The 26,996-nt window shown below is 37.4% G+C and overlaps 1 protein-coding gene across 15 annotated transcripts in view; it reads right to left on the bottom strand.

Annotated features, from left to right (window-relative positions):
* Window positions 1–26,996, bottom strand: part of Mecom (MDS1 and EVI1 complex locus) — a 550,507-nt gene that overhangs the window by 43,556 nt on the left and 479,955 nt on the right. For 10 of the 15 annotated variants that reach the window (XM_004633475.3, XM_023717748.1, XM_023717749.1 and 7 more), the window contains exons 3-5: window positions 16,115–16,249; window positions 4,435–4,537; window positions 802–1,018 (exon numbers count right to left, since the gene is read on the bottom strand). In XM_004633475.3, coding sequence (XP_004633532.1) covers window positions 802–1,018; window positions 4,435–4,537; window positions 16,115–16,249 — 455 coding nt within the window. The other 5 variants (XM_004633476.2, XM_023717755.1, XM_023717756.1 and 2 more) reach the window with 5 other exon arrangements.

The following is a 26,996-nucleotide window of genomic DNA, read 5'->3' as shown; positions in this document are numbered from 1 at the left end:
AGCATTTTTTAGAGCAACTGTCCATACAGTATTTAAACAGTAGGATCTACAGTTAATTTCTACAACAGAAATTATACAATGTTCTTAAAATAAATACAAATGGCTATAAAAAGCTAACATTATCACTGAAATATATGATTTTCATTTTGTCAAAAACAAATATTCAATGATTACTTCACTTAGAATACCCTATTCTTTTCCTTTTCAGAAATACAAGACTGGGAAATTGAATATATATATATATATATATATATATATATATATATATATGCAGTTGAGATAAATATTGCCAATTCAATCCATGAGTTACACTGTTCTATGACAAAAATTATCATAAATTGAGAATTAAATCCAGTCTTTATTTTTATCATCTAAATAGTTCTAAATGTAGCCTGTTTCTTAGTATACAACTATTTTAGTTTGCATCTTTTTTTTGTAGCACCTATTCTTCTTTTCCTGAATATTTATCATCCCCTGGAAAGATGAATATTCAATTTCCAATACTGCCTAAATAATAATATCTTGGGTAGGGATATAGCTCAGTGGTGCAGGACTTGCCTACCATATGCAAAACCCTGGGTTTGATCCTTAGCATTGAAAAAAAAAAATGATGACAATTTTACACATTATTTTTCCACCTGAAAACAAAATAACTCATTTCATCTTCATTGTAAATCTTAGTGATTTCTGAAGGTGCCATTAGCACATTGAAGTTCTGTATTTTCCAAATTCTAAAAATTCAGCATACCAATTTATTGCAGAGTAAATACAAATTTTGTGGTACAACATGCTATCTCTAACCTTTGCAAATCAGGAAAAACTTGGTCACATTCCTTACACTCCTGGATGCTGTGTATCTCTCGGAGGTCGTTTTCACTTTCAAGTTTTTGTTGAAAGTCCTCTTCCACCATTGAGAATGCTGAATGAGGTGTGCTACAGGGAAACTTTTGGTGATCTGCTAGTTCAGCTTTGGATTCAAAGATCTGGTCACAGTCCTCACAACGATATTGTCGTTCTTCTGTGAAAACAATTCAAGTGTTACGAGGAGTAGGCAGTCAGGTCAGAAAGGGCTACCATAAATAGCTGTCATATTATATTATATAAGATCTACTTTGAACTAAGTGATTGTAGTTTTCACCAGGTCAATTTTAACATGGATAAATAGTATATATAAAGAACCAGGAGAAAATTTGTAACTATAGCATAAGTAATTACTCTGGCTGCAGTACAACTAATCAGATGAAACTTCATGATTAAACTTTTCTAGGATCATAAGATATTAAAGATAATAAGTGTCACATATTATGCACAATCTGTTTAAGCCACTACATAGACAACTGATATTCCTTACAACTTGAGTACATAATTTATAAGTCTATTTTTTATCCCAATTCTTAGACAAGTTAAGTAAATAGGGAGAGAACCAATGGTTGGGTCATGATTTGAACTCATCTTTGCCCTCTAGACTACACTCTAGACCAATGCCATGTTACCTGGAAGGCACAGGGGGCACAGGCTCTTACTGAGTCATGACTAAGCCTGTCACTATCATTAAAATTGGCAATGCTTCAACATCCATTGTCACTTAGAATGCAACAAAAGATGTTTTCATTACCAATTTATGTTATGCCTGGACCAGTGCTAATTTACATTAAATAACAAAAAATCATTAATTTTCACTTTAAATCGATAAAGAAAAAAGCAGTAATAGAGTCTTGCTTCTGTTCTTTCCAGTTTGATAGCTGTGAACCTACTCTAGAGGCCACACCTTGCATACAGCTACAATTACAAACAGACCAGAATGCTGAAAAACTCCAGAACAAACAACATGATGCATACTGCCTGCTCTCTAGACCTATAGAGAATTTTTTGAGGAAATATTTAAGTCATCTACCAAATGTCGTGCATTTTGCTTGGTAATTGACACACACACACACACACACACACACACACACACACACACACGAGATACACATAGCAAAGAACTATGAATGAGGCTCTTCCTGACCAATGCATGAACGTGGCCTAAGGAAGCCCAGAGGAATATGCCTAATCCATCCAATCTGAGGGAGAGTAGTTCAGAAAAAGCAATGTAATAAGTAAGGATCAGCCAAGTGATGGATGAGGAGAGCTCCTCTCAGGCATGGGAATGGCATGAAGGAGTCATGAAAGAACATGGCACATTCATAGAAAGAAGAACCTGTGGTAACATGTGGCAGGTTTATAGAGTGCATGTAAGGAAAGAGTGGTGTACAGCATGGTTGGCAGGCTACAAGAGACTATTTAGGTCCATATGAGAAAGGTAACCGAAAAACATTGCAAGTTAAAGAACAGACACATATCAGACTGGGTTTTTAGAATCATTTTGGCCATTTCCAGTGTGAGAATCCCAGCAGAAGACCCAATGATACCTCTCTATGTAAACCACCTAAGATATTGGTTTGGCTTAAACTAAATCCATAAAAATGAGATTAAAAAGGTGAAGGAATCATACAGACTCAACAATTTGTCCACTTTGGATACATGGAATTAAGGAAAAGGGAATGATGATTCTAAAATAAGTCAGCTCAATCTAGAGGCAGTAATCTTATTGACATTAGCTCATTAAAGGAAACATTTCCATAGTTTACGACACTCTATTCATATATTTAAGATCTGTATTTAGATTTCAGACAAGATCCTGAACAGAAAATAAAATCCCCCAGACCACATAACAGACGACAAAAACTTCACTTTGAGTGCTGATTCCTTCACTTATTTCCAAGTGGTCTTACTAGTCAATTTACTTAGCCTTGATGAGCCTCAATTCCTCTATCTGTAAAATGGATATTATTCCTTTCCAGTGGGTTTTGGCTACATATAAAAAAATTAGACCAGACAATATTATGGAATATACACAATATCGCACCTATACCAAGTGGGCAACATATGTGCTTTCTTCTGTTGTTCCTCAGTTAAATCCTGACATCATAAATCAGAAAGCACCATTTAAACATTATAAGCCTCATATAGAAATATATAGTGTATATAGGAACGTGGATGTGATCCATTCAAAATAAGATGCAACAGATAATTCAAAAACATTTTAAAGGAAGATAATTTAGGAATAGCAGTCCTAAAAGGAATGACCACTTATATTTAGGCCTTTTTGGAAGAATAAATTAATCATTCACATTTCAAAAAATAACTGCCTATAAGCACTTTAGATCTACCATTCATGGATGTGTGAAACGTCAGAGAAAGCCCTGATCACTTTTGTCATGTGAGCAACGAATGTGTGTCCCCATTGGCTAGACTTTCCCACACCCCCAGTGCAAACTCTACCAGGCCAACTGGAAATTCTAGACTTCTAAAGCTATTTGAATGTCAGTTTCCAAGAAAAAATAAAATAACTGTAGGCACGCCCAAATACCACTGATACAGCTATGTATCAGTTGTATTATTATGTATTTATTATGTATTTCCTAAGTTAAATCCAAGAATCATAAAACACAAATCACACTTAAACATTGGTCCTTCCAATAACAAAATGTCACTATATTATCTAAAGTAGCCAATATATTTTGTTGAGCCAAGTCACACTAGGAGAGAGGAAGAGGAAAAAAAATATTAAATTTTCAGCTCATGATATAAATGAACACAAGTAGTTTTCCCCTAATCTTACCTAAACATATGTATTCATTATCATTTTTAATTGTACACTCTGATTTAGAATAGCGCTCTGGCAAACAAAACTTCTGCTGGCTCTAAAATTATTTCATCTATATTTTTCCCCTCTCCCCTTTCTATGGGGTCATGGAAAAAAGCTTGTGTTCTCTCTCTCTCTCTCTCTCTCTCTCTCTCTCTCTCTCTCTCTCTCTCTCTCTCTCTCTCCCACACACACACACACCCACTCTTCTCTGAATTTGTCAAAGCACTTAGCAAGCTATACACATGCAGAGCTAAATCTTGACTTTCATTATCTGGTAGAAGCCAGATAACCCAGCTAACCTCGAGCTACTCCTTTATCAAGTTAGCAAAAGTAACACCTTTTTAGCAAGATGTTCAGGAGAGTGAGTTTTCATCTCGTAGATGAGAATATCTACGAGATACAGGAAAATTCAAAGTCAAGCCTCCTGAAATGACTCACATGATGGAAGGGTTCTCATTATCTAAGGTATTGACAGAAGGCTTAAGGCCATGTCTCCACTCAAATACTCAAAATTCCCTTGGGCTGTACTTCAGGGAAGTACTCTCCTTACTTTAACTTCATCATAATACCAGCAAGAGAGCTAATCAAGAAAATAGCCATTCCAAGAGAATACGTTCGTTAAAACCAATATTGGATAGCCAGAGAAGCGAACACCCAAATGCGAAATGCGATGGACCTTTACCAACACTATATTGCAAATCTCCAAATAAGGGTGACAGACACTTGCTGGGGGTGGCACTAACCGTGGATGTCAGGCGCCATGGCTTCATGGGGATAGTCTTCACTCTTCATGAACAGCAGGAGTTCCTCTCCTGGTGCAATGTCTGTGATTACTCTATAGAATATCTTCAAAGACCAAAAAGGGCAGGGCAGGAAAGAGAGAAGTGAGTACTGGCAGAGGACAGAATATGCATTGAGATACCCAACATTCCATCTTAACAAACATATTCCTTCTAATGTTCATTACCAAAAAACTGTGACTTCTTTTTATGAAGCAAAAAGACCCCTCTGGTGACAAACAGGTGTGATTTTTCAAGCCAGTTCACAAATATTTTCCAAATATGACTTCACAAATCAAATTTTCTTAATTAGAGGTTTGTTGGGTTACATACATCCTGTCTATGCTTAATAAAGAACTTTCGAATCTCTGAATTTGTCAAAGCACCTAGCAAACCACGCACATGCCAAGCTAAATCTTGACCTTCATTATCTATTAGGAGCCAGATAACCCAGCTAACCTTGCGCTACTCCTTCAGCAAGTTAGCAAAAGTAACACCTTTTGAGCAAGATGTTCAGAAGTCAACAAGTGGGAAACTTAGGATACAAGAAATTTGCATGGTCTACACAGAACAGAATCAAAGGACATGTCCTCTTTTTTTAACCCTGAGTCTCTCTTTTGTTGACCCAGGACCTGCTTTCTTTCTCACTCCCCAAACCCTGACCATACTTCATGAAAGGCAGAAAACAGGTGTTAGGCCTTTTCTGATTCATTTTTTCAGGCTGCCAAGGGTGGTGCTTATTCTCCTTGCTTTCTAGCGAAGTGTTGAGGACAGGATGGATTTAATAGATCTGTTAAGGACTGATGAGAAAGCAGTGGAGCCAATGTGGAAAGATCTGATGAGAAATTCTGAGAGTTGCTTACCTTTCCCCAAGGAGCCTTACATAAGTCACTGACCAATGGTTACCACCAGGAACCAGAGATTTTAAAATGTATAACAGCATTTATGCAGGAAAATCTTCAAGATGGTCATGAATGTTACCATAAAAATATTCCTAGTTTTTCACTTTATTCTGAGATTCATTAAACAACAGTGTTCATCACCAGAGACTTTGGAAGAAAACAAGGAAGCTCCAGGACGAACCACATGAAAACGCTATTCATCACATTCTGCCACAATATCCCTGCAAAGCCCTCCCAAAAAAATTTCACCCCTATATTTTAAATATCTGGGTAAGATTTATACATGAACATACACAAAGACAAAACCCAAAAGAGAAGAAAAAAAAAAGTAGCACAAATTGGTAAACAGGAATCCATTGGTAATAGGAAACAGAAACATGATTTTACACGATACTGCCTTTAACTATTGTTTCTTGCAGGACTCACTTGGTATTTTTAAATTGAGAAAAGTTGGCAAACCAACGTCTTATCAGATCAAGAGAAACGTCCACATTTTAAGTGTATTTGCATATTTGTTTATCTTTTGACAAGCTGAGATGAAACATAAGCATGTGCCTCTTTATTCCAGTAGGTGGCTCTAACGTCCAATTGTTTATTTTTTTATAAAAAGACCATAGCACAAATTGCACTACATTTGAAAAATACCTCAATGAGGAGTATTTTCTGCTTAGTTTCTTTCTTATCAAAATACATTTTTTATTCAACAGTATTTTAACCACTTGAGGTTTCTTTCTAGGAAATAATGGCAACTAGAAGGTGGGGCTGCACAATTTTCTCATGTAATTTAAGTCTTTCTCTGTCAAAAGACAGAATTCCTACTATGGAAACTTACTCCTTGAATGAACTGATTTTATGAAAAACGGTAAATCTGTAGTTTGTATCTAATGCCTGACCTTCACATTTGTTTTTGGAGGTACCCTGAGAGAAATGGTTCCCCTCAAAAACTTACCAGATTACAAAATGAATAATGAGTGAATTTACTTTTTTTCCCCCAACACTTCCAGTTAAATACTTGAAGCACTCTGCTTTACCCTAAAGTTCTATTTCCCCTTACAAAACAATGGACTTCTCTCAACAGTTTGAATCACTTCTTTTTCTGGCATCTCTCACAGGTTTAACTTATTAGTTTCCTTTCCAACAACATGTTGACATTTGAATTGTGACATATTAAAACTTTTTGGTGGCTTCTCGGAAATAGTGAGGTTAAAGAGACAATGCCGTGCAAGACAGTAAAATAGTCCAATTGTCTCTGTTGGGGAAGGCTACATAGACACACATGCCAGGTCATTTTAAAAGAGTCTTATGATATCATTATTTCTCCGCAGTCCACTATTAATCATGTCTCTTTTAATTCCTTTTTAGATTTACTCAAACCAATGTGAATAGTCCAAGGAACAAAAGAAAATGACAGCTACAGTGTAACTATATATTATAAAGACAATTCTCCTCGCAAGGACATAGATCATCACTGTAATTTCCCTTTAAGTGTCCCGATTGTCATGTGAAGAATATTGAGTGCATAAAAAATAAAAGGCATGGAAGAGTGTTGATGTTGGCTTTATTTACAGGAGGTAAAAGGTGACATTCCAGACCATGAAAGGCAAGGCAAAGCAGAGTGGATTTTAACTTCAGGGTGTTCTTTTCGATTTTAAGTGAATTTTTATGGTGCTCATGAAACTGAGGTTTGAAAAGAACTGGCAAGCTCCAGACATAATGAGGGCAAAATCTGGGCTTGCTTCCTCATCTAGCAGTAAGAATGGGCCTCGAAGTTCCACCTACCACGCCCCTACCACGCTAGGCCTTTTCCCAAGGTGTTTTACCTCTGACAGTCTACACTATCTTTCGACGCTTAGGATGTCAGAGACACGTAAGATTATGTTTGCTCCTCTAGATATAATATCTCAAAGGCAAAATTTGAACAGTTAAATACAAAGATGCCTACAGGTAAATTAATTTGCTTTCTAACAACAACAACAAGCTAACAAGCATTTGAGAAATGAGAAGTGTAGTTTCTGACAAAACAAAATGCGAATTGGTTGTCGTAAAACAATCTTGGAGGACTCAGGCCTTTCTATTCTTTTATGCTATAAAACAGATCATTCAGCAAATAAAAATGCAACAAAGCTCAGAAGTGGTTTATATAGATTTTGCACAGAATTTAAATGTCTTTAAAATTAGTGCATCTTCAAAATCTTTGAAATCACTGCATTTTCATAAACACTTTTCTCACTGGAAAAGTTTTGTGGTCCCGTGGATTATGTCACCTGAGTTATGTACCACAAGGGAGACACAGATGCAACTGCTTCGATTTTCGTGTTGGAGAAAAATAAAAGGAATCAATTCTTTTGTAAAAATTCATTAAAGAGTTATCAGCTCTTTCTTTCCATCTGCTTTTAGCAAAAAAAAAAAAATTATAATTCCAAAATTAACATGTTCTGCATCTGAAATACGTAATAAACTCAAGTATATAAGCAAAGCCCAAAAACTTTACTTAAATTTGATACAAAATAATTGTTGATTAATTATTCTTCTGTCTCAGAATGCTCAGTTAGAAGGAAATATTCAATTATTTGCAATATAATGTGATAAAATGGAGGAATAGAATCTTTAATATAAGAAAGCTCTATTTAAAAAAAAAACTCATGATGAATATTTTAAAATTGTGTTAATTCCTCCAGGATTTTGTACTTGGTAGGTTGGTAGGTAATACTAAAATCCACACACAAAGCACGATCTGTATATCATCTAACTCTCCATATAATTAAAACTTTTGAAAATTGAGATAGGTTTTTAATTTTATCGCATAAAAATTAATTTTGTTGTATCTTGCTGGACTCTTATTTTTCCAGAATACTATATTTCTCTGTAAGCATGGACATTATATGTGGTTCTCTGGACAATTCAATTTCTAAAGATAAGTATTTATAGAAATGTTTTAACAACATGTTTCTTCACATTCTTCTATTTTCAAAATTTATTAGAACTAATAAAATTTCTGAATGTTTATTTTAATCACTAAATCATTAAAGCATTTGAAAATAATACTAAAAATCCCAAGGTTGTTTACTTTCGCTATTGGAAAAATTCACAACTTAAGGGATAAATCTATTATACAACTAGATAGGAGTTAAATGCTCTGAACATTATTACTACACTAAATCTATCTTAAACTCTGTAACCAACTCCAAATGTGAAGAGAATATCCATTCAGTTAACACAAAGCAGAATTAAGGAGAAAAGGCACTGGTGATTTGACTTAGCAAGTTTTAGACTTTAAGGAATACATTTCAAATAATGATATATACATGATCATTTATATTATATATTTTATGTGTGAAATATAAAGGTGATGATGTATATATTTTGAAATTTTAAAATTTATATAAAATATTATTTTCATATTCTATGTAATTATGTGTGCTATAAGTACTTAATGTATGATTCATTTTAATTATAAATAATTAAGTAACACTTGTACATGTTACATGAATCTCAAAATATAAGTGGAATTGGAATCAATTGATATTACATGTCATTAAATATTCTCTTTTTAGCATTTAAGGTAAAAGGATAGCACTAAAAAGAGTTTGGACACTACTAAGTATTCTGACAGGAAATTAATATATGTTCAAGCTAATTCAGTTTGACATTATCAAGACTTGTATTCATCCAGACCCTCCATCAGCTTCATGATGTTGCCATTTGCATTTATACATGGTAATAATGCACGATCAAATACAAATCCAGAATCTGTCAAAACAGTCTTAAAGACCGGTTTGCTCTGCTTGGATCAATTTTAATATTTATGTTTTAACTATTGAAATAGAAGGAAAATTAAGTATATACAGGGAAAACAAGAAAGAAAACACATCATTTACTTTTTAAAAGATGCACAAGGCTTCATTGTTATGAATACCAATTTATTTTTCCTGCTTAAGCCCTGGAAGTTTTATTTATATCTAATAGACTGTATTTGGCATGTCTAAAAATGACAGAAGTGTGAATTATGAATGACCTTCAACCTATTCAGGAAATTGTAATAATTGAAATAATAGAGAAATATACTCCCTCAAAAAAAAAGTCTTCACTGAGAGACAACTTTTTCAGACTACTGTAGTCTTTTCTCTTTGAAGTTGACAGTTCATTTCTTCTTCCTACAGCTTTCAACATTTGCCCTGAATGCTTTATTTTCTATAGCTTGATTCAATGTGTCCCTCTGAAGACAAGGAAAAGCTGAATGGAACTTTCGCATTTGGAGTAAGAGGAGAGGTAGGTGATTGCCTGCTGATCTGAACAAAACATTTGAACACAGTTCTCTGCCTTGATCCTGTGGACAGGTAGTATCAGTTCCCAGAGAAAATGTGAGCATGCGTGAGGGCTCAGAAAACATGGTCTGCACCCTTGATCTATTCTGAGCAATGTAAGAAACCCCATTTTAGGAGTGCAAAAGTAATGTCAAGTTTTTGGCCTCAAGATAAATAGGAAGGAATTTACCTATTTATCTTCTGAGCCTAATTTTCATAGGAGGCAAAGAGAAGTGTTTTCAGCAGACAGGGATTCATGACAGAACATAAATGAGCCCAACAAAAGCTTAGCTTTACCATGATCAAGCTTTGCCCAAACAACCCATGCTTAATTTCTCTAAGAAAAGGTATCTTGCATGTTTCCTTAGAGTCACAGTCTAAAACTAAGAAAATATTGAGAAAACTCGCGCATGGAGCAGATGCATGTGCTTCTAAAATGAAAAAAGAAAGGAAGACCTGCTGGACCAAATGTTATTGAAGAAGTTTTTTTTTTCTCTATACCTTTAGTTCTTTATTAATAATATGAAGAGAAAACCAAGTATAATTATTGAATAAAACAAAACAGAATTGATTGTTGGTTCTAGTTTGTATAAATAGGGCCAGTGATAGTATATGCTTATTATTACATATAGAGTCTGTAGCATACCCAGCCTGGAAGCCCTGCTATTTGTTTTGTAAATGACCTAGAAGGACTTCCCAATAGAGCCCACAAAAACTATCTATTGGCCACCTGATTTAAGGTGGTCATTTTGCTTTTCTATGAAAAGTCTTGGATGATCATTCTGAATTGTTTTTGAACATTTGGCGAATAAGTAATTACTAAATAATGAGGTAGCTAATGACCATCTCTGGCTTGTTACTACTAAGCTGGAGGCTTTCCTTGTGTCTTCTTGATGTCTTAGGAGGCGTCCTGATGACTACCTTGTTGGCATATCCCAGAAGCAGTTGTGCATGATGCTTGAGGTCTTCCTGAATGAAAGATGATGAATGTGTGGAGACACTAACTGGTGAAAAGAATTGCATATGATATTTCAAGTTACCTTCTTTTTAATGTATTAAAACTCTATGAATTTTAATAAAAATTCTAGTGTGAATTCTGCCAGTGCTGGGTCCTAGGAGTTACATGGGAGAGGGAGGCAGTGCTGTTTATTTCATCATGTAAACGTCAAACAGCAAACTATGTCTGGGAGAGTTTCATCTTCGGCTGAGGGAAGTAACTTATCAACTAGACAACATCCCCCAAAGTCAGCATAGGCTCTGCTCAGAAGGCCAGTCTTTGGGTATTGCCAGCTGGCATTCGTCTTAAAACAGCAGAGCATAACTTTGGCATAAAAGTAGAACTTGACTTAAAAGCAAAGTAAAGCAAATGCCCAAAGCCAATAATAATGTAGACATCAAAAGAAACTGAACAAAATACAGACAGAAATCTTTGTAAATGAAGGGAAAATTAACAAATCACCTGACAGTAGAGGCCAACAATTTTAAAAAGTGAGAAGTTAACAGATTACATTTTTACTTTTACGCAAATCAGCGTTTACCTTGCTGTTTTGCACAAATTGTATCCATCAAATGATGCTGGGAAGTATTTTTTTTTCCTCAGTAAAAAGCCAAAGAAAGTAACTTAATAATTGAGCCCATAATAAGCTTCCAATAATAATACCATTTGAGTGTCCTACAGTCTGATAGATCCACTCCCAGGAACATAAGGAGAGTGAACGCGTGTGTACCAAATCAGCCATGATCGTCCTGGAAGCAGTTAAAACTTTATAAGGTAAAGCACAAATGAGAACAATGCCTGTTCCAGCTGAAAGTGCTGTGGAGTCTTGCTGCCACTCATTAACCACAGGGGACCTGGCAGAATCCCCTGAGTGAGTTCCGACTTTATGTTTTCTAATGGGCACTCATTCTTTTATATCTCATTTAAATATATATGTATATATGTCAGGTATTGCATAAACTCTTATTGACACATTTCTTCTTCACATTCAGGGTGAACAGGAGACTTCTCTTACTCTACTTACTAAATGCCAGCTGTCAAAGGCCTGTTTAAAAGTGAAAGGACTTATCACCTTGTGGAAATGACAAGATTAATAATGTCTAGAGTTTCCGAGCACTTCACTCTTTATTGAAGACCATGTTAGAACAGGCCAGAAGTTTGAATGAAACTGTCATCCTTCCAATGGAGCAGAACACACACACACACACACACACTATATATATATATATATATATATATATATATATATATATATATATAATATTACCCTAAAACACACATCCAGGTCATTCTCACTGTCCTAAGTAGAAAGACAGGCATTAAGTTTAAAAAGTCGACTTACATAAATTGTGCCTTCATGACCTTCATGATTATAACCAATATGCTTTTGTAAAGAACTGTTAGAATAAAACTGTGGGGTCTAGAGAACTACTCCACAGGTACACAAAACTTGTGAATATGTTCAAATGGCATTATTTGAGTATAATGGGCAGTCAGTGGGTAGCCTTTCCTTTGATCTAGGTGAAGGATACAGGAATGTGGGCTCAAGGGGGGTTACTAAAGGATGGAAGGAAAGGCAGGAGCAGGGTGAGGCCAAATCTAAAGAAATGCAGCACACCCACCAATCAATATGTTTTATAAAGGAAGATATCTGCAAGACTTCAAAGGGAAAGATAGGAAATTACTCAATATTTTAAAACTCAGTAAATCATTCAGATGTTTACTCTACTTATTAAAATGGGTATCTCAGATATAAATGGAAACTGAAGAATTGGGAAACCATTTGCACGCCTCCTCTGTATACTGGTCCCCTTGAGGACCTACTGTGGAAGCACTTTCCTCATTTAATATTCTGCTTTTGCTCCTGCCATCCCATCTCTACGTCTCAGCAGCAGTTCTTACTCCTGCGCACAGCCAAGGATAATTTTAAATTGGTAAAATGAAAAAGTGTTTTAAGTATTGTCTGTCTCAGTACAGCTTAACCACTGTGCCACAGCTATACAATTATATAGTACTATGTAGTATTGTACAGGTACTTTAAAGAATAGGAGGTAAAACAATTAGAACATCAAGGATCAAGGGCCTTGGGTATATTTAATGGCACTGCTATTTTATTACTTGAGTGTGACTGTGGTGTCAATTTTTTAGGGCTTTTGGTGTGGCCTTCTTTTATAGAGATACATTACTATAGTTAAAGCACTTTCAGGGGGAATAACAATATCAATCAGAAGCTGAAGCTATTGAGAAATTATGGGTTAACTGTGATACTTGTGCTTTCAGAATTTCTATCTCCAAATAGATCACCTCACCACAATAATTTTAAAAATGCAAAATGAATGGGACATCGAAAATCACACGACTGGAGGCTTTCTGGGCATCATCATCAAAAAAGAAAAGCTGTCAGAGCTCATTCTGGTCTGAAATAAAATAATTCAGATCTGTTGGAAAATTCAAATCAAGGAAAATCGTCTCAGATAAAAATGCCTGTGAGAAGGCATTGGAGAACTGTTAGGTGAACAGTCTTTGTTTTTATTTTATGATATAAAACAAATTATATTTTTATCAATCTTGTTTAAAAATGAAAAGTCATAAAGAATCACCCCCTCAACAAATCAATATGGGGTTTACCCAAAATACATATAATAAAGAGTCCCACCACTACCAAACTACCACTGTTGCAAGCATACAGATTTTCTTTTATGGAGTTCTTCCACTTTGTTGTAAAAATGATTCAAATTTGTTAAATTTAATCAGCAGCATCAGAATTTTAAAATATGTGTATATCTATATCTATCTATCTATCTATCTATCTATCTATCTATATACATATATATACCTTTGCAAAAGTAAACTACGTACACTTTTGTTCTTGTAAACTTTTTCTTTGTGAGATGATCTAATCATTGCTATGACTCGGTTGTAGTTGAAAGACTCATTTGAATTTTTTTTCTTTTTTGTATCTAACACATATACTTGTTATGTTATGAAAACTAATTTTACAAACTTGAGCTCCTTCACAGTGAAATGCCTTTTACAATTTCTCCTAAAATGCAAATTTGCTTCTGTATTACACAGGTGAGTCGACATCCTTAATGTTTAATAATGACTCCTGGTCCACAGTCTCTTTCTATGTCTGGATATTAAATAATATCTCACACAATGAAAGTGTTCATTATGTGATGACTTGTGCTTATTCACCACTTGGCAGCCCCTATTCCTCGTGGAAAAGAGAGCAAAGAAACAGACCAAGAGAATCTCTTTAGTCAGCTCTTCTATCATTGTACCTAGTCCAACATTCACATTTCAAAGCTGTCTAGAATAGCTAGCCTTAATTGGCTTTTTAGAAAGTGTATATAAGCTTATGATATGCTTATAATACATGCATACACCATTTGGGTGTCTGTCCTCCTTTGTCTTGTCAACTGAGCTAAGTATGATTGTACACACACGTATCTATCACACAAATCTGACTTTTACCTCTGGCTTTTCTCTCTTGTTGTTTATGGGTGAACTTATTGACCATGCAATATTAGTTTCACAATTATGTTATTTGATAGGCACTTTGCAGCCATCTTAGATTTTTGCCACCATACTATAGTAATTTAAAATGAGTATTTAAAGAAATAATATGCTCAGCTGTTGACTTTATGTGTTTGTTCTGACTATTTTCCCTGGCTCATTAGTTAAAATAAGTAAATATGTTCTTCATTAAGATATGAAGATAGCATAAGTTCTTTGAAAAAAGTAATACTTTTAACAATGTGTACTTTAAAAGTAACTATGGTGAAATTATAAGTGCTTATTCTAACGAACAATTTAATTCATAGTTAGGAACAGTAAAACAGTTTTCCTTTTTAATGTAACCAAGATTTTCAATGACAAGAGCAAATTTATTAAAAACATAGACACATATATATTGAATGAAAAAATGGCTACATGTAGGCTAATATTGGCTGCAAGTCCCATTCTTAAATCATCTTTTCACTAATTCGATAACCAGTTTTTTTCTGACTGTGGACATAATTCCTATTGTCAATAAATATAAATAGCAGACAATTGCTATGGTATAATTAGATTATTTCACTCTAAAGGTATCTTTTAAGGCCTGTAGTTCATTCTATAGGGAACAAGGTTTCTTATTTATAAAACCTATCTATTTCCCACTTCTACAAATAGTGAGCACTCAAAAAATGTTACTGGTGGTGACAGTGACTCATATACAAGACTTGGGATATTTGCTGCCTATAATCAATAGCTAATTTAATAATGTTTTCCTTTGTCAATAATGCCCTTGTTTTCCTACGGCAAAGGGAAAAATACCAATTGATCGGTTTATTATTTTTGATATGTACTGAAGATTTTAAAAGGATTCTTATTTAAACCTAATTATATAATTTACTAGTTCTTCTATAGTTTAGCCAGTAAAAATTATCTGATAATTGGTAAAATGCCAGAGAAAAATTTCATAATGATGATTGAAAGAGAGTCTTAGACCATATTAAGCTAGCTTTATTTAATAGCTTTCAATTGGAAACATCTAAATGAAACTTTTTCTTTTTCTTGGTGATGATTTCATAGTAGATTTGCCAGGCAACCATTTCAATATGATCTTGGAAACATATTTGCTTTAAGGAAGCATTAGGTTAAAAGAAATAAATGACTGTAATATAATTATATTATAACCAAATGATGTTTATAAAACAAAAAATCAGCAAACTAAAATAAACCTCGTTATTTTAGATATTCACATACTAGGGTAAAATTCATGATCTGATTTTATTAAGTGTAAAATATGTTTAAAGATGTTGCTGTGATCTTGATTTCACAGTTACTGTTATTAAGGACAGCCTCACTGCATGGTCCTCCTAATGTCACAACACGATTTCCAACAATGATATTTTTAACTTTTTCACATATACAAAAATCAGTATCATGACCATTCTAAAAGTTTGCACTTATAATTAGGCAAATCAATATAAATGAATAATTATGTAGCTTTAATTGGTGTCATATGCATACTTACTATTTCAGATAAAACTATATAACATTTCAAATATATTTTTCCAATCTCTGCATAAATTCATAAAGTGTTCTTAACTAGCTCAATACTTTCTATGAATGTACCTACTGTGACGGTAACGAAAAAAATGCACAGGACACTGTAATAAGGAATTAGTTTTGAGATCATTTCATTTACTAAGAAAACTGGAGCATTTCTGCAGGGCCCTAGGACAAAGTGAATAAACTACATAAAGTAAGTAGTACTGAAAGGAAGTACTGACAGTGACCTTGCTTTGCATCTTTCCCAAATTTGTGCATTACCTTCTACCACAACAAGCAGGCCACAAGGGTCTACTGCAGCTCACGGTTATTTTCATTCTTGAGGCTTCACTGATACTTTAGTATTCTCAAAGAAAGACAAGAAAATCTTTACAACATACCTGATCATCTATCTGGCACGCAACAAGGTTGTGCTGATCATAACAGCCAGCGAACCTGATGTACTTGAGCCAGCTTCCTACATCTGGTTGACTGGCATCTATGCAGAACTTGACATTGCAAAACTCATCTAAGATCTAGAAGGAGGAAGATGAGAACAATCAATTTGCCATATTGCTCCATTCATGAAGATGATCAGTTGCTTTAAAACATCTCTTTGAAACATCTCTGCCTTCTTTGAATCCTTTAAATAAGAAAGTCAGACAGCATGCATATTAAGAAAATAAATAACAATAAATTATCTGGTAAATGACAATAGGATACTTTTAAAAAAAAAGAATAAAGCAACTGTTACTACAAAAGTGCCTAGTTTCAAGACATGCTTATTTTGTTATTATACATGACTGAATGTTTATACCTTAATTTAATCAGATGCATTTTACAGAAAATACTATTGGAAAGCATACATTAATATTTTTCTGAACTAAACATTCATTATTTTAGTTTGGATAACTAAATAGTATCTTAGGTTTAGATAGTCTTCTCATGTAAGTTTGTATTTTCACATTTTTATACTTTAATTCATTTAAAACTATAATGTGAATATTACTAAATGTCCCTTTTCCACTTTGCACTTTTTCACGTTGAAACAATTAAATCACACACTTAGCTGAAGGAGATGATACAATTTGCCTCATAAATGCATCTGAGCAAACTAAAGAAAATCATGAAAATTATTGATAGATAAGTAAACACCCATGCAAAGTATGGCAACCTAAGGTCCTAGTTAATACAGTCAATGTTTATTGCGTATCATATCCAGTAAGCAAAATGACAAAACTGGCTTGTGAATAGATATAAATATTATAATATATTCCATCATCATAAATGGTTGTGTTTGTTATTTTTCATGAGATTTTTCACATTTGGCCTATCCTAAATTTAAAATTACTAGGATAATTATGAACAAAAATTGGCATGAGAAACTTCCACTTACAAAGTTTTGTGTACTTAAACCACTCTGTTCTGGTTCCCCTTGAGCAAAAATGTCTTAAACATCCATATTAAAAGTTTGAGAGTCTTCACTTGATGGGGACAACTACAGAGGCTGGTAATGTTCTGTCACTCAGCTAATGCAAGCTGAGGAAGTCTCCTATCAAAAACTAAACAAGGTAGTCTGGAAGGCAAATTAATGAATTAAATAACCCCTAATAACTCTGCTGCATCCATAACAAGATAAACTTAAAATTAAAGTCTTGAGTATCCAGATGAAAAATAGTTTTGTACAGAACTCAGGTAATCACCCAGTTGTAGGCTCAAGTCATCAACTCACCATATACTTCAAGAGGAACCCAGTATCTGAGCTCTAGTCAAGGGAAGCTAAGAATAAGCCCTTGGACATGGGGCAACTGAAGGGCAGTGGGTAGTCCCAGGATTGAAAAGGGAAAGCTGGAAACAGAGGACAGAGATAGCTGCTAAACACACACACACACACACACACACACACACACACACACACACACACACGGCCTCTTTTTCAAGGACACTTCTTCACTCTAACAAGAAGTCTACACCTAAATACCTTTTCTAGGGTGAACAAATTTTTAACAATTTCCTACTTATACAATTGCAGGCTTTAAGATATTTCTTAACTCTCGTAGTTGACTAACTTAAAAAGCAATTTTGGATTTCTCCATTTCCCAGATGTGGGGAAGGCACGTAACTTACTATACAGTGCACATTTTTACTGGGTAAAACGCTGGGTTGCTCGGTTTTGTTTGTTTTGATTTGATTTCTAGTTGGCCTTTTATTGTTTTCTCGACTAGTAAAAAAAATAGGCAGGTACACTGACACACTAGAGAAATATTTAAGAGAGGAAACAGGGTGAAGCCAGTGAAATGCAACATCAGTTCCATCTCATATTTGCAGAAAGAAGTGGAAAACTTGTTAATTTAAAAGTCAAGAAGCACCCATCCCCTCGCCTTTCCAACATTCACTTTTGCAGGGGAAAGGAGTGAAGTATTACATACACTTCACATAAAAAATCCTAGGTGTAATTTTATTCCGTGTTAACATTACTGCCATTGCCACTGTCAACAGAAAAGTTAAATTTTTTAAAGATTCATTTCCAAAGAATGTCTTTTTACATAATCTGTTACATGATTATTCAAAGATTTCACCAACATTAACTTTCTTACTCAATATTCTTGCCCCAAACAAAAGCTTAATTTTCTTTATAAATGTCCCCTCCCTACCCCAGGTGAATTATTCACTTTTGATTTGCTAGTAGAACTGCAGCTGTCTCCCATATGTCTTAATTGTCTCAGAAATCTCGAATAAAATAAAATAACAGCACACCTTCCGTCATTCCACCTAATACACTGCTGTATTTTCTGTGCTTTTTAAAATGCTGTCAAGCTCCAGAGATAGCTTTTTTAAAAAGCCTCTGTAGGTGGACTTTCGAGAAAGGCCCTTTCAAAAACTCAACAGCAAAGGGGAAAAGGGGGGGAAAAATTCCCCACCACCTAGCCAAAGGGTCCGAATGTGACTTTCTCGGGAGAAGCAGCACACGACGTTGGACAGTCAAGCTCTTACTTGGCAAGGTAGAACCCGGCCAAAAGCGACTCCAAAGTCGCGTGGCCGGTGCCAGGAATTCAGATTTTGGCAAACCCCACCTTCTGCGTCCGGATACCGACCGACGGACCCGCGGAGGGAGGGAGAGGCGGAGGAGAGCGCGAGGGAAGGAGGCCGACCGCGCCGGAGCGACCCACGGAGGCCGGACACCCACGGCCGCCGCGGCCGCCCGGCGCGCAGGAGGAACAAGGAAATCGGGCTCGGCGCGAGATAAGGCGCTCGGCGGGGCCGCGGAGGAGCGGGGCGCGGCGCGGGGGGCGCCCCGACAGGGGGTGCCGGGCAGGAAGCTGTCCCGGGGACAAACTATGCACATCGCCAACACTTTTTTTCTTCCTTTAGTTAGCTTACCTTAAGATTTCTATGGCCTCAACTCAGCAATAAAAGGCAATCACAGAAGAAATAAACAAAATAAAATAATCAGCAGCCCTCAACGCTCATGCACGAAAATCCTTTCAAACGATCCCCAGCAACATTTTTCGAGTTGTTTTTAAAAAAAAGAGAGAGAAGAAAAAAAAAAAAAAAAAAAAAAAAAAAAAAAACAAGCCTCGCGTCTCGATTTCCAAAAGGGTCTCTGATAACTTTGTCCGTCTCTAGGATCTGCTCGCCGGGACCACGCGTTTCAGATTTATTGTCCTCCACCAGTGTGTTTTAAGACCAGAAATGAAGTCTTCTCTCGTCTGAGTGACCCGGGATGGGTGTCTTTGGCTTTTTTTTTTTTTTTTTTCCTTCCTAAACGAGCTCGCAGCTATGCCTCCTGGTTCACATCACCTCCCTCTTTTCTCACTTTCTCTTGCTCTTATCAGCCCGATGTGTAATGAAAGTTATCTGAAACCCACTAAAACTTCTTCCACTTCTGGTTCCCAAGCCCGAGGGGGGCGCACAGGCTGGAGGAGCAGAGCGCGCGAAGGTGGGGGTCCGCGGCGAGGGCAGCGCGACCCCGCTCAGCTCCGCCGCAGCCTGCGCGGTCCCAGACCCTCCCGGACAGTCCCCTTTCGCAACTCCGAGCTCAGCAGCCGGGTTTCTATTTCATGAACTGTCTCTTTAAAGAAGATCTGCTCGGCCATCCAGAAAGAACCCGGGGAGAGGGAGAAGCCGCCCAGAGTGATCGGAAGCTGGGCTCTTCTTTCAGTAAATTTTAAAGTGACAGCAGCCTCCTCTGGCGGGAGAGGTCACAAAAAGGTCGCCAAGACCCAAGTCCTATAGGGACAGACTGATTACGGATGCACCATCCCCCTTAAACATGTAGATTTCTCCGGGTAAACAACCAATGGGGAGGTCTCGCCAGGCAGGATTTCTTTCCCCAGGGAAATATCCTCTGTGTCAATGTCCTGAAAGCACAAGTGTAAAAGTGTGTGTGTGTGTGTGTGTGTGTGTGTGTGTGTGTGTACGCGCGCGCGCGTGTGTACGCGCGCACGCGCGTGTGAGGGGGAATGGGGGGGCTTTCAGGGGTGTGAGGGTGCGCGCTGGAGGGTGGGGTGGGGCGCAAGGAAGGACGAAGATGAGGCTTAGGAGAGAGGGAAGCTGGCTCCTACCAAACATAATTAGTGCAGAAATTCCCAGCCAAGAAAAGTCTCAAGAGGAAAAAGTTGACATGCGGTCCCAGTTTTCTGCTAAGTATCTTTTTGATATTTTTTTAATTGAAATGTGTACTCAAATTTATTCCCACTATTCTTACAGTTGGGTCAGCAGAAAGGCTTGTTAAAATTTCAAATCGTAATTTTTTTTTCCTTAGAGGAAGAGATTTAAAAAACATTATTTGCATACAACTTGCCCAAATAAGATATTGTGGATTTAGGAAGGTTGAAGATAGACTGGTGAGTTTGGACCATTTCATTGATACGCTAATTAAATCACCCTGACAGCTCAAAAGTAGAATTAATGTGACAACCCAGATTCTTTTTAAACTTCTAACACCACAACTGCTGCAAAAAAGTTTAGTGATCAGCATTATATTATGTTTAATAACTTTATGATATATATTTGATCAACTCATATCAACACAATAGAGAAAAGACACTGGAAGGACAGTGGGGCTGCCAAGGGTCTACCTATTTTGTAGTCCATGTTGAAAGAACTTCGGTTAGCCCATCAGTTGCGTGGAAATAAATGATTTTTGATCAGAAAACTTTTTAAAAACAAATGCACAAAATCCTACTTCTTCCCAGCTCAACAATGGAAAATTAAGTAAAGCCAGCGCCTCTAAGGGCCCTTGCCGAGGGGAGGTGGGGCCAACCAGAGCGCGCCTTGTCGTTAAACTTTAGCTTCCAACCGGGACAACTCGAGTGCCACCCAGTTTTTTGTTTTCTCCAAGTGCAAGTAAACGTGAAAATCTAGTAGATCTATCCTCCCCCCTCACCAAAGCTGATTTAAAAACAAAAATAGTAACAAAAGGGAGGGATGTGGGGGAGAAAAATGACAAGAGATGGTGACTAATTCGTTTCGGTGGCCTGTTATCTGTGACATTGAACTGTTATTTCAGATAATGGCCATTGTTTGAGGGAAAAATCGCACAGCAGTGGTAGGTAGGACAGGAAAAATCCTTTGTAAATAACCCAGAACCCAGTCAGATATTCCCATAGAGTTCGGCGCTTGAGAACCTTGAAGGGCCGGGCCCTGGGTTTGTAGCATTGATTTCCTGCCCTTCCTCAACTTGCCCATTGTAGGAGGGTTTTTGTTTTTTTTTTTTTTTTTTTTTTTTTAATTTAGCCATAAATTGGACCGGCTCGAGCTATGAGCTGTTCTATTTTCTTCCTGTCAGGATGAGGGATTTGTTTTATGATGCATTGTGTATTAAATACAAGTAATCTGGGGAACCGATTGCTGCAGACAGTGCGGCCTGATCAGGGGGTCTGAGAGCCCGGAGCCGGAGCCTACTGAGCCCTCCCAGCCCAGGCCCGGTCCGCAGCCCCCACCTCCTTGCCCTTCACAGGACTGCTTTGAAAAGGAGGAAACGTTGGTGGGGAGACAAAGGTCACGTGGAATCAGTAGCAAGTGCTGGCTAAATTAGAATTTCGTGGAAAGGCCTCGGAGTTTTTCCCCCTTATATTGGGCACGAGTGGGGGAGGCGGGGCGGACTCGCAAGGTCGGGATACTTGCAGGTGTGGCAGGAAGCCGGTAGATGGCGCTGTGCCCCGAAATAAAGAGCAGCGCCTGCGGCTCCAGCCACCCAGGTGAACCCGCCGTTGTCTGCACCCCGCGCAGGGAGCCGCCCCGCGCCTTCACAGCCGGATGCCGACACCCTCTGGGAACTGGCCCTGGGCCAGGGCTACTCCTACGTAGCAGATTCTCCAAATACAGCCAAAAGAGTGCTTTCTGGGCCCTTCCAAGATTTATCTTGAGACATGGAGGATTCGTTTCATCGCTACCTCTGTTGCCCTGATAGCATCATTATCGTCATCATCAGTCGTGTTCTGCACTGAACTAATTGTAAGAAATACTAAGGAAAGCACCATAAGGATCTGAGGCCAAGCAGGCTGGCAAAGCAGGATTATCTCCATGCCTCTCTGCCTCCTCTCTCCTGCCCCCTTTCATTCTACTGCCGCTCTCCTTTGGTTATATAACAGTAACGTCACCAAAGGGAGAGTTCCTCACTTTTTCTTGACACAAGTCGAACTTTGAAGAAAGGATCCTGAAATCCCAGTTAGCTAGAAAAGCCTCTTGAACCTTTAAGGACCCCTCTTGCCCTTTAAATAACAATCTCCGGGAGGGGGAAGACCCACTGCCCTCCCTGTCCTCCCACCTAAGTGAGATGGGAGAAGAGGAGGGTTTTTGAGGGCTTGTTTTTCTCCCTTTAGCTTGGATTCCTTCGGGGGATTTCTAAGACAATAAATGCAAGGAGCCAAATACCACCACCAGTTTCCTTTATTCCTTGGGATTTCTGGTGAAATCTGTTTACAGTAGTTCCCAGTTACAAATTAATCTGCAAAACCTGATGTCTGCTCAGCTGTAATCAGTAACATGCGTGTTCTGCGGTGTTTAACGCTGCCCTTGAAAGGGACTATTAAAAATAATGGTTTTACTATGATCTCAAACCAGCTTTAATTTGCAAACCTGTATCAGGTCAGATGATCTAAATATTCGGTGGACTGGAGGACAGCACAAACTCTAACAAAGGTACAGCTCGGGGGAGGGGAGCATGTGTCTTATCAGAAGTGTTTTAAAAGAGAATCATACTTTCAGAAGATTTTTTTCTAGAAGGCATAATAGGTGTTTCCTTTATTGCTCTGTTAATTATTGTTTACTGGGTAAGAGGCACTGGAAAACAGGAGGTTTGAGTGTGAACTGATAGATTTTTCTGGAAGTTGTAAAGATCCTCCTTTGACTGATCAGGCAGGGCTGGGGTGGGAGAGGTTAATGTGTTTTCTTCCCAGTTTGAAAAGGGCATAAACCCTCCTCAGGCCCCTTTCTTCCTACCCCAGCTGTGTGGGTTGCAGAATCTTTAAAAAGCCCAAAGATTTCCAATAAGGCCACTGCTCTGCCTTCACTGTGTACCTGTTTATTTAAAATAAGTCAATATATTAGTTACAGCAGTAAGAAGTTAGTGCTCCAGTATTCAAGTGATTCCCACAAGACTGTAAACTGATGCCTCTTTTAAGCCTTAAACTTCATGGTCGTCCCAGAAGTAAAAGTTCTGCTAATGGAGACCCTATGGGCATGGTACATTCCAGCACATCATTAAAGGAAAGAAAAGCAGTCCAGCCAAAGCCAGATGAAATGACTGCACTGTCCACTTTTAATAGGCTTCCTGTGGACAAACAGCACTGTAACACTCTGCAGAGGACAATATTTAAAAATAAGACAACTTGCTGGCAGTTTTCAATACTATAAAGTTAATAAAGTACGTTCCCATTGACTCTGACATTATGTTTTTGGTTTATAGAGGAAAGTACTTTATAACCTCAGCCTAAGTAGAATTCCCTTAATTCTGCAGCTTCAGATTTCTTGAGGTGGCTAAATGCACAAAACTCCAAGCCTGACATTTTTGTTTTAAGACTTTTTTTTGTAGCTTTTCAAGAACAAAGTGCAGTTTTACATTTCTCAAGTTCAGTTTCATTCATACATATCCTTTTAAATCCTGTTTCATACAGTTCCTGTCAAGAAGCATGAAATAATCTGAGAAATTGACATTTGGCTGAATAATAACTGCCTGGTAATTAAATTAGCTTCGTGTATAGATATTGATGTGTGTTTAAAAAGAAAATCAATGCTTCCTTTTCCATGTCAGAATGGGAGTTTGTAAAACCTTACCTACCCTAACTGAGATAAAGATAAGAAAAAATATAAATGTGTCTTTAAAACTCAAGAGACTTGCCACTGATTTGTGTATAAATATTGCTCCCAATTTATCTCCCGTCCTACTCCTCCAAATTCTCTACCACCCACAGTTTCCCCCAATCTTTTTATCTACTAGAGCGCCTTGTAATAAAACCTAACATTTAGGCAAGGGAAGCTGAATCAGGAGCCAGGGTATCAAAGGTAATATTTTGTTTAAATTTAATTACATATATCACTTAATCAGGGGAGTTTTCACAAACTTGGATATTTGGATCTGAAGGCGATTTCTGCGATTCTGAGCAGGGGAACGCAGCAGAACTGTCCAACATGATATGAACTTACAAACAAACAAAAAGCTCCAACAGTCCCTAGCCTCAGAACCGATGACCATCATTCTAGATAGAGATGTCTGGTCACCCTTGATGGATTCTGCCCTTCTTCTTCTTTTGTTTTTTTTCTTTTTAAAATCTAGTGGGGGGGGGGGCTGTTCAAAAAGAAAAGAGGAAATTAAAGGTAAAAAAAAATGTAAATAAAAAATTTCCCTTGGTCTGGAAATGGGCCCGACTGAAAGCATGTTAATCTCCACCTCAGTAATTTGGTTCTCCAGGAGAAGACAGAAGCCCTGCTGCTGTGCCCTGCACTTCATAAATCACATCTTTATGTGGACAAGGTCAGGGCACCTAACAGCTCAGACATGGGCCTTTGCAGTGGCTCGAGGATTCAGGCATGTTTACTCTCCTGCTCGGCTCTCTGAGGAGCAGTCCAGCACGCTTCTAATTACTTTTGATTATTTTCATTTGCTGGGGTCAGTCTGGCTTGCCAGGACTGCTGGAGGGTGGATTTCCTACAAATCTTGATGTCTTTGTAGGACAGGACTGTGGGCATTCAGAATTAGCACCCTGTTATTGTCCTACAGCATGGGATCCCTCAAAATAGACAGTGTGACACAAAAGTTTCCCCAGTGAACCATTCACTACTTCCCTTCTCATTAATTAACTCTATACCAGTACTCACCTATCTGGTCTTTTATGCAAAATGAAGAAGACTTCGATAGTTGACTACTAGTATATTTGGCCAGAATGAAAGCAACATTCTTTTGTTTCAATTTTTAAATATATTCAGTAATGACTAGCAGTTCTTTGGAAACTAAAATGAAATACTCTACTAAAACAACAGCTCAGGTGAATAAATTATTATACAGTATTCAAAGATTTATTTCCTAAACTCCAGTGAAGGCTGCCATATTTAAAATATTTTTTATAGGACTACTTTGATGTATTTCACTTCTAAGCTATTATACTGAGTGGTTAAAGCACAGCAGCAACAACAACCAAAAAAAAAAAAAAAAAACCAAAAATTATACCAGGCTTAAATGAAAATATTATGATAAAATAAACACTTTAGTCCAGTATAGTAAATGTAAAATGCCAGTTTTTATCTTCTTTATACCTCTATAATAGAGATGTCTCATGGTCTGATGTATATGTGCTGAAAGCCACGGTTAAAAAAAGATAAGGAAATTTTTACAAGGATCAAGAAACAAATGTTCACCAAAACATACAACATATCACTCTCATTATTTAGACAGTAAACGTTTTTATGTCACTGAAGAATATTTACTATTATCTTTTTCTTTCTAGAAGATAACTTGGATTACAACGGCAAATAGTCTCAAAAAGCCAAATTTCCTTAATCTTAGAGCAGAACTCAGGGATAAGTGTTTTTAGAAATAGCCTCAATTATATAAGGATTTGATGTTTCATTCTATTACTCTTAATTAATTCAGTCTTTCAGGCAGCACTTAGCGTGGTATGCAATAACTCCAGGTCGACTTCTTCCTCCGGGCTGTAGAAACACCATTAAGTGTGCTTTTAGAGCCTGGTCATGTGGGGACAGTGAGTTGGAAGGCCTGCTTCTCCGCCTGTCTCCACTTCTAGCTGGGTACCTCTGGGTAAGTCACTTAACCTTTGAGTCGGTTTGCATGCACAAGTTTCATAATATCAGCATAATGAGAGTGTTGGGAAAATAAATTGGGTAATATGAGTGTGAACCACTCTGAGTTCATGGGAACAGGTCAACATACTGTAAGTTTCACAGTATTTGTGTTTGTGTAAGGAGTTAGAGTAAACTTACATACATGCACAATGAGGAAGATAGTCTGGCCAAGGTTTGGAGGAATGGAAAAGTGTAAGTATTTATCCATCCTTTCTCTTCCATTCCAGTGTCAGCTGCCCTAATCCTTACCCTGACCTTGGAAGAGAAGAATTTTAAGAAAAATGTTTTTTTCTCTCAAGCTGTGCAGCCTCCAAAGAGGACCATCTCTGTTGGGCTGGCAGCTGAGCTTGCTCAGTCCCTCCCACTGTGCACTCTGCCAATCAGCAAAAGGAAGTGCTCTGAGACAGAAGGAGAGTGCCTCTGAGATCCCCAAACTCTAGAACTAGGAAAGGAGGACACATGTTCACATGCTCACGCCTACATTCAATTCTCATGCACACATGCACACGTGTGCACACACACACACACACACACACACACACACACACACTCATTTTACCTCAAACATTTGTTACCAGAGTCAGGAAATTTATCCTAATAACGTCCTCTGGTCAACTTTAAAAAGACAGAAGCAGGTTTACTTTATCTTCCTGTAATTGCTCAGCCTAGCCAATGCCTGGCATAGACTACCATTCAATAGATGCTTGTGGAAAAAAAAAATGTGACATGTCCTTCCTTTCATCCTCAACCTTTGATGCTGCACTAGAATGCCTGGTGCCTGGTCCCTCTAGTCTGAACTACTGCAGTGTTGCCCTAACTTATCTTTGAGGCACCACTTATCCTTTCACCCACTTGTATTCCACACTGTTAATCTTCCCAACTATCAGCTGTTATCATAACCCTGATCGAAGTCTACTGCAGGTTGTAATGTCTAGCCACTCAGTTAATCTCATTCCATCTGTTGAGAATTAAATTATATAT

Source organism: Octodon degus, unplaced genomic scaffold (assembly GCF_000260255.1).
Source record: "Octodon degus isolate 3935 unplaced genomic scaffold, OctDeg1.0 scaffold00055, whole genome shotgun sequence".
Lineage (NCBI taxonomy): Eukaryota > Metazoa > Chordata > Mammalia > Rodentia > Octodontidae > Octodon > Octodon degus.
The sequence above is the reverse complement of the archived record's forward strand: the minus strand, read 5'-3'. Positions and strand labels throughout refer to the sequence as shown.